The sequence below is a fragment of the Lucilia cuprina genome, chromosome 3, assembly GCF_022045245.1.
Source record: "Lucilia cuprina isolate Lc7/37 chromosome 3, ASM2204524v1, whole genome shotgun sequence".
Lineage (NCBI taxonomy): Eukaryota > Metazoa > Arthropoda > Insecta > Diptera > Calliphoridae > Lucilia > Lucilia cuprina.
In genome coordinates, this window is record NC_060951.1 from 58,014,230 (window position 1) to 58,022,674 (window position 8,445).

General features: G+C 32.8%; 1 protein-coding gene across 1 annotated transcript; it reads left to right on the plus strand.

Annotated features, from left to right (window-relative positions):
* Positions 1 to 4,237: 4,237 nt before the first annotated feature.
* On the plus strand, positions 4,238 to 7,327 carry LOC111685683 (chitinase-like protein Idgf5). The gene is made up of 3 exons (XM_023447952.2): positions 4,238 to 4,425; positions 4,498 to 5,046; positions 6,615 to 7,327. The coding sequence occupies exons 1-3, from the start codon at positions 4,308 to 4,310 to the stop codon at positions 7,250 to 7,252; spliced, it is 1,305 nt and encodes a 434-aa protein (XP_023303720.2). The 5' UTR covers positions 4,238 to 4,307; the 3' UTR covers positions 7,253 to 7,327.
* Positions 7,328 to 8,445: the final 1,118 nt, after the last annotated feature.

Genomic DNA, 8,445 nt, shown 5'->3' on the forward strand with positions numbered 1-8,445 from the left:
TGTTTGTGTGCAAAATTGTTGCTACGAGTATGTATTTTTACAGCTTCCTGTTAAAATCTTTATAGACCACTTTGCTGCTGTTGTATTGCTGCACAACCCAACCCCACCCCAACTCCCTGTTTGGGTGTTTTTTTTTCGAGCACCCTTGCTCCCCTTTAGTCATTTATTGTTCGCCTGTGTTTACACAATATCAAAATTCAATTCACACCAAGATCACGTTTTTAATTTGAAATTTTTTCAGCACTTGTTTATTTTTTTATCGTGATTTTTTCAGCGATTTTTTTTTTAATTTTAGCTGTTTTTTTTTTTGCTTTTCTACCCCTAAAGTTGGCGCAGTTTTTGCTTGTCAGTATTTAAAGTTTGTTTTGTTCCTTTTGAACTTTTATTTAATGTATTTTTTAGTGAAATTTGTATTCGTTTTTATTTTTGATTTTTTTTAACGATTTTTAATGTAATTCTATGCCAGTCTACGAGTTGTTATATGTATGTAGTTTTTATATAGTATATGTTGTCCTGTTTTTTATGTTCCCAATATGCAGCATATTTTAAGGGGTTTTATTGTTAAATAAACACGTTTTACAGATAAAATTTTATATTTGTATAAAAGTACAAATTAATTGAAATGAAAATTAAAATTACACATTTTTATTAAACTGCATAAATAATTAAAAAATTGGGTTTAAATTACCGTTTTACAGGGAGTTTAAAGTTTATTTTAGATGATTGTATGGATTATATTGAAAATGATATCACCAACAGCAACAAATCTTACGAAAATCTTGCTTCTAAATCATGACTTCTTTAGAGCTGGGGACACCTGAAGATCTTATGTCATGTCATAAATTTCAGAGAGAGATTTTTTACTTGAAGAAAATGCCATCATAAAAACGAAGTCAGCTGGTGACTGACTTTACGAAAATCATGCTCCTAAGTCATGACTTCCTTTTAGCAGCGTTACTAATATAGAATTGCTGGGGAAAACTGAAGATCTCGTGTCATGACATAAATGTCAGAGAGAGAATGCTGACTTGAATAAAATGTCTTCATGAGTACTTAAAAACGACATGAGTTGGTAACAGGTTTTACGAAAATCATTTCTCTTTTTAGCACCTTTAAGAATAGAGAAGTGCTGGGGAAAACTGAAGATCTCGTGTCATGATATAAATGTCAGAGAGAGAGAGAGAATGTCGACTTTAATAAAATGTCGTCATCAGAACTTAAAAATGAAATCAGCTGGTAAGAGATTTTACGAAAATCATGCTCGTAAGTCATGACTTTTTTCAGCACATTTAAGAATAGAGAATTGCTGGAGAAAACTGAAGATCTCGTGTCATGACATAAATGTCAGAGAGAGAATGTTCACTTAAATAAAATGTCGTTATGAGAACGTAACAAAGTCAGCTCGTAACTGACTTTACGAAAATCATGATCCTAAGAAATGACTTCATTCCAGCACCTTTAAGAATATAGAAGTGCTGGAGAAAACTGAAGATCTCGTATCATGGCATACATTTTATAGAGAGAATGTTCACTAGAAGAAAATGTCGCCATGAGAACTTAAAAACGAAATCAGCTGATAACAGATTTTACGAAAATCATGTTCCTAAGTTATGATTTCCTTTCAGCAGCGTTAAGAATATATAAGTGCTGGGGAAAACTGAAAATTTCGTGTCATGACATAAATGTCAGAGACAGAATGTCATGCTCGCATGACTTCAAATCTCTATCTTTTATTGACTGTATATGGAATTCTTTGATCATCAAACTCTCCCGGATATAACATTTCTTTATAGTTTTCATTTAATCTATAAAATTATCTCGCTTATCTCAACTCAATATCAAAGGCGTAACTAGAAAATTTTTTCAGAAAAAAGGGGAAAAGAATATTTCCACATAAAATGAGACCACATAGCACTTATAACTTTAAGATTGTTAATAGAAGTACTGAACTGAATTATTCGCGCCAACATAGGAATTTTTATCGATAGTCAAGCGGAACTTCTCTCACTAAATTCTTATACTACCACTTCTCTATTGGTTAGATAATGCAAAAAGGATCTATCAAGGCTGGGTCGCCTGTCTGACATTACAGGCAGATGAGCTTGTTAGAACTGGATCTACTCTTGACATTTCCAACGCCGTTTCAGTAGAAACTTCGTTAAGTTTGTTCAAAAGCAATAACCTCCGATTCTTTCTTCAAAAGGCTAAGAATCGGTGGAATAACCTAGACACATGTAAAGCGATTCTCCTTCAATGAGAAACGTACAAGACAACTTATAAACCGAAGTAGGCGAGGCATGTCGAGACGAGCCAGGACACTGGGTAATGTGCAGATATGCAAGTCGTCTTGGGCTCCCTTTCTATGATCACTATCGCAGTTGCAAAGACAGGGATAAGGAAGAAACGGTCTTCCATTTCCTCTGTGAATGCTCACAGATTTCTCACAGCTACAGGCAAATGGCCAATTGATTAATGTGTAGCAAAAAATCGAATTATGTATTAGGTAATGGTAGATGAGTACCAAAGATCTTTGGAATTCGTATCCGCTCTCTGATAAAGGACCTGCAATAATCATCTCCAATACCCTATTATGAAATAATAAAAGGCCACTTTCTAACGTCTCTTGTAAACTATAAAGAAGATTTTGAGGCCAGATTGGCAATGAAAGATGAGTACCAAAGCTGTTTGGAATTCGTACCCTGCGCAGAAAAGACATCAGCTTAAGTTAGTGAAAGCTATAACAAAATCGCTGTCAGACAAAAGTGTTACATTAAGCATGTATGTAATACGTTTTAATGAAGTGATGTAAGGTCAAGTCCTATCGGCTCAGGCCAACGATAAAGATGGAGTAATTAGGTTATAAGTAATAACTGAGTTCATTACGAAACATTTGTCCGCTATAAGTACAGCACACTATTTCGTTTTTACTCTGTTAAGATTTATCGGGAATACAGTGTAAATAAATGTGCTATCAGCGGCAAATGAATTTTAGGGTTAAACCTTCCTCTTTTTCTAATCAGGAGGAAAAGCTGTTTAAAGCTCAAGAACCCTAACATCTACATACATACATGCATATGTAGAAGATTTGTCGATCATTCAGACTGAACAAGGCAACTGACACTGCACATGTCTTAGTGTCGGTATAATACACGACACGCTTCGTTGAGCTTGATAACTCGGGGTATAGTCTATTATTCAGGTTAAGGGACATAAAGGTAGAGGTGGATTTGGATTGGTCAATAGAGTTCAAAATGTTGCAAATTACTGTCAATCTCTAGAACTGTGCTACAGGAAATTTTCGAATGTTCGGGTTTGGGACCTGAAAGAAAATGTGGTACTATAACGATGAAACGGACAATAGTTTGCAAACTAATCCCCTAGACATTTCCTACGAATAATCTCCAAATGTTATTAGCTACAAAAGTCCTGGAAATTGGCTTGATATAAGAACCCTTGGTAACAAACTCAGGAGTAATAGGGGTCTTGGAGTCAACATAAAATATTCTTTACCCGCAACGTTGTAAAAATTACAACAATTCGTTGTCGAATTCTAAATTTTATATACATCCATTGTAAGCTGACGGATTGTTGTCAATATTACCGTTTGTTAACATTAAGGCAACGTATGTGTATAAAATTCAGATTTTGACAACGAATTGTTGCAATATTGAGAACGATTTTAATTTTATTGCAATCGGACCAACCCTTTAAACAATTTTGATTTGTTTCCCCACTGTGCATCTTTTAACTAACATTCCGAACACTTCCTTTTAAGTTTACAAATACATACATCCTTATACAGTTGTTTGAAAAATCCTTTTTTGTTCATATCAATATTGATAGTTTTTCCCTAAACAAATATTTACCAAAAGATAATTATTTATTTACTTCTCTCGTTGTGTTTCAAAACAGATAATGTTCAAAAAAAACAGAATAGAGATTAAACTAATGACATCATATTCAAAACAACTGATCATAACTATCAAACCAGAGAGAGATAGAGAGAAACAACAATAATAGATTATCGATAATTTGACTTAAAAGAAGACACACGCACACACATACAAACAAATTCAAAGTCACTGATAACAACTGAACTGATTTCTAATGAAATGAATATGAATAAATATGAAAAAAAATATATAAAATTTTGTTTATAAATAAACAAGAACTTATCAGTTTAAAAAAAATATATATTTTCATAGAAAATTGTATTTCAAAAGTAAAACTAAAAGTAGCGGGGAAAAATATTATAGAAATTTAGTTTTATATATAAAGTCCAAGTGTTAACAACGTTTCTCAGCAAAATGGGAACATCAAAAATAATTGCAATATTTTCTGTAATATTTTTACAAATAATAAATGTACAAAATGTTAAAGCCGCCAATATGGTGTGTTATTTGGATACGAGTCGTGTAAAAGAAGGTAAAATTTAATTAATGTTAAAAAAAAATTGTTAACATAATTTAATGAAATTTTCTTTTTTTACATTAACAGTACAACAAACCATTTTCGACATTGATCCAGCTATGCAATTTTGTAATTATTTGATTTATGGCTATGCGGGCATTAATTCTGATACGTTCCAGTTGAAAACCTTAGATCGTGGCTTGAATTTTGATTTGTATCATGCCGTCACCGCTCTCAAACGTAAACATTCTCATTTGAAAGTTTTACTCTCTGTTGGTGGTGATCGTGATTTGGAATCGGATGAAGAAGAACCTAATAAGTATTTAATGCTTTTGGAGAATATTGCTCATCGTAATGCTTTCATAAATAGTGCTCAAAGTTTTGTGAATACCTATGGTTTTGATGGCCTTGATTTGGCTTGGCAATTCCCTAAAAATCCCCCTAAAGAAGTTCATTCGGGTATTCGTAAGGCTTGGAATAAATTTAAGGGTTGGTTTAAGGGCCGCAAAATTGTGGATGAAAAGGCTGAGGAACATCGTGAACAATTTGTGAGTTTCGTGAGAGAGTTGAGACAGAGTATGAGTTCGTTGCATGCCTTGCTGACGATGACGGTGTTGCCTCATGTTAGCGCGGAACGTAAGTAGAATTTTAGAATTTGTTTTAGAAATAATGGAGGGGGTTAGATAGCGACGCTTCATATAGGGCCATAAGTTGTTAGTACATAGGACATGGGTTATATGCCCTACAGTAAGAAAGCAGGTGTCATAATGTCCACGGACGTTATGACAATTTCAAAAGCGTCACAATGTCCATGCGCAATGGGACATAAAGTCCATGAATTTCAAAGAGTGCATTTATCAAATAAGGCTTAATTTAGCAAAGCCGTTGTTCGAAATACCCCAGAGTTTGAAACCCCTGTGCCCGGCCGAAAGCCAGTACACTTTTTAATAGGAGTCCAAAATGCAACATACACCAAATTAAGGAGCAATTCTTTTCGGGATAAGAGTGTCCCTTTCTTAAATTTAAAAAAAAAAATTGTCCAATACATAGGAATTTTGGAAAATGTGCGTAATAAACCTAGAATAAGAGATTAATATCCTAATGAATACGGGGGTTAGGTTAAGGGTTTACAGAAGATTTTGGGAAAATCAGTTGTTAGGTCCATACTCGATTTATGGCTGAAGAATTTGTAAGAACAGTCGATTTTGAGTCGATTTTTGAATGAACAGTTAATTTTAGGGTTCTATAGTTAAAATGACTTTTCGTTTGGACTTTTCGACTTTTTGCATTTTATAAAAAGTCGACTTTTTGACTTCTTTCATTTCATTAAAAGTCGACTTTAAGACTTTTTCAAACTTCTTGACTATTTATTGACTTTTTTCGAGTTTTTCGACTATCTTAGATTTTTTTACTTTTTTCCACTTTTTTTATTATTTTCGACTATTTTTCACTTTTTTTCTACTATTTTCGAGTTTTCGACTTTTTCCGACAATTTTCGAATTTTTCCGACTTTTTCCGACTTTTCGACTATTTATTGACTTTTTCGAGTTTTTTCGACTGTCTTAGAGTTTTTGACTTTTTTCCACCTTTTTCAAATATTCGACTATTATTAACTTTTTTCTACTATTTTCGAGTTTTCGACCTTTTCCGACTATTTTCGACTCTTTTCCGACTTTTCGTTTTTTTTTTGACTTTCCGACTTTTTCACTTTTATTTACAAAGTTGACTTTACGACCCTTTACACAGACGATAGTCGAGTTGTCAACTTTTTTCGAACAAAATGGTCGACTTCGACTTTTTTTCGACAAAAAGTCGAATGTTCGATTATTTGAAAGTCGATTTTTAAAATCCCAGTTAATTTATAAATAAAAAGTATATTTCGGAACCACTCGTTCGATAAACAGAATAATTTAGGATTAAACAATCGATTACTTGGTGAACTGTCTAAACTTAGGAACTGTAAAAACTAAGGTTGATGCATTTTCAAATTAACTGTGCTCTTTTAGGGTTGATCGCTCTAGTAAACCAGAGATTAACATTCGATTAATCAGTAAACAGTAGATCTTTCGGGGAACAGTTACTTTACATTTGAGCATTTTGTTGAAAAATTTTTATATAGAATACGTTTTAGTTAACAGATTGATAATCTTTTAAAATAAATTCAAATTAATATTTCTATAATTTCCTCCTACTTCCATCTACAGTTTTCTATGATATACCACAAATTGTACCACAAATGGATTTTGTCACCCTTGCCACCTTTGACTACGTCACACCGTTAAGAGATCCCAAGATTGCCGATTATACAGCCTCAATTTATGAACTCTTCGAACGTGATCCCGAACTTAATATTGATCATCAAATACAATATTGGTTAAATCATACAAGTGAAACAACGAAACTTATTATGGGTGTACCAGCCTATGGACGTTCTTGGGTAATGACTAAAGAATCTGGTATAACCGGTTATCCACCATTGCCAGCTGGAGGAGCAGCACCAGGTGGTAATTTGACAAATACTCAAGGTTTATTAAGCTGGCCGGAGGTGTGTGTAAAATTACATAACAATAAAGAGCTGAAAGGTGAAGAGGCTACCTTACACAAGGTGGGTGATCCTACCAAGCGTTTTGGTACCTATTGCTATCGTGATGCTGATGAGAACGGTGATTATGGTTTGTGGATATCATATGAGGAACCAGCTACTGCTGCTAATAAAGCAAATTATGCCCGCGTCAGAAGTTTGGGTGGTGTGGCTCTATTCGATTTGACCACCGATGATGTTTTGGGTACTTGTGGTGATGGCAAGTATCCCATTTTGAGAAGCATTAAATATAAGTTGTAAGCTTTATTTCAAAAATTAAAGAGATTTTTCTTTAAAAATAAAAAAAAAAACTTAAATTCTTTTCTTAAAATTATACATACCTGCTGAGTTTATTTTGAAAAATATATTAATCTTGAAAATTTGAAAAATTGAAAGATTTAAAGTGATTTACGAATAAAAAATCCTACCTATAAACGTTTGTCGTCAGAAACAAAACATTATATTCTTAAGACCATGATCAACAACGCCACATTGACGCATGTAATTAGTCTTCATCAACAATTAAAATAAAGAAAACCAAAGACAAACGAAAAAATCTCCACGACACTTGCATATTAATCCATTAAATAAAAAGAAAAGAACTACGAAAAGATCAGCTCTTGATTTTTATCGATTTAATTGTAATGAATGAATGAAGAATCTTAAGAAAATTTCAAAAAAAAGGCGTAAAATATTAAACCAATCAACCTTGCTCATATACTCAGCTCTAATGTATATCAATCACTAGTCAGTCATTCATTCATTCAGTCAGCCAGTCCATGAGTCAGTTAAGTTGACTGACTGCCTTACAAGTGTGTGTATTTGTATTTGAGTGTAATCAATCTGTTTGACTGCAGAAGAGAGGAAATCAAGTAATTTTGATTTTATTTTTAGATTTTGTTGTTCTTTATTTAATTGCACTTAAAAAACTAACAGAAATATTTGTATGTGTAGAATAGTTGTCGACTTTTAATTGAGATAAATTTGTCAAATGTTCTAAATAGACGACAGACGTAGCGTACTTTGATTCGTCTGTCCGCTTGTATTCGTAATTATTCACTGTAATTATTTATGTTTATACTCGTATGAAAAAAAGTAATTCAAAACTTGTGTTTACAATCAGTTTGAAAAGTTATAGTTTTAATGGATTTCAGTTTTTTTTTCGAAACAAAAATTATTGAATCAATTAATTAATTTCATACTAGAAAAAAACGGTAGTAAAAAAATCTGAAAAAATTATTAAGTAGTAAATAAACAAATTTGTACTCAAATCTTACAAAAATTAGTAAAGAACTGGAACTGAATTAGGACTGAACTAGTACAGAACTACAACTAATCTAGAACTAAACTAAAACTGAACTAGAACTGAACTAGAACTGGACTAGAACTGAACTAGAACTGAACTAGAACTGAACTAGAACTGAACTAGAACTGAACTAGAACTGAACTAGAAC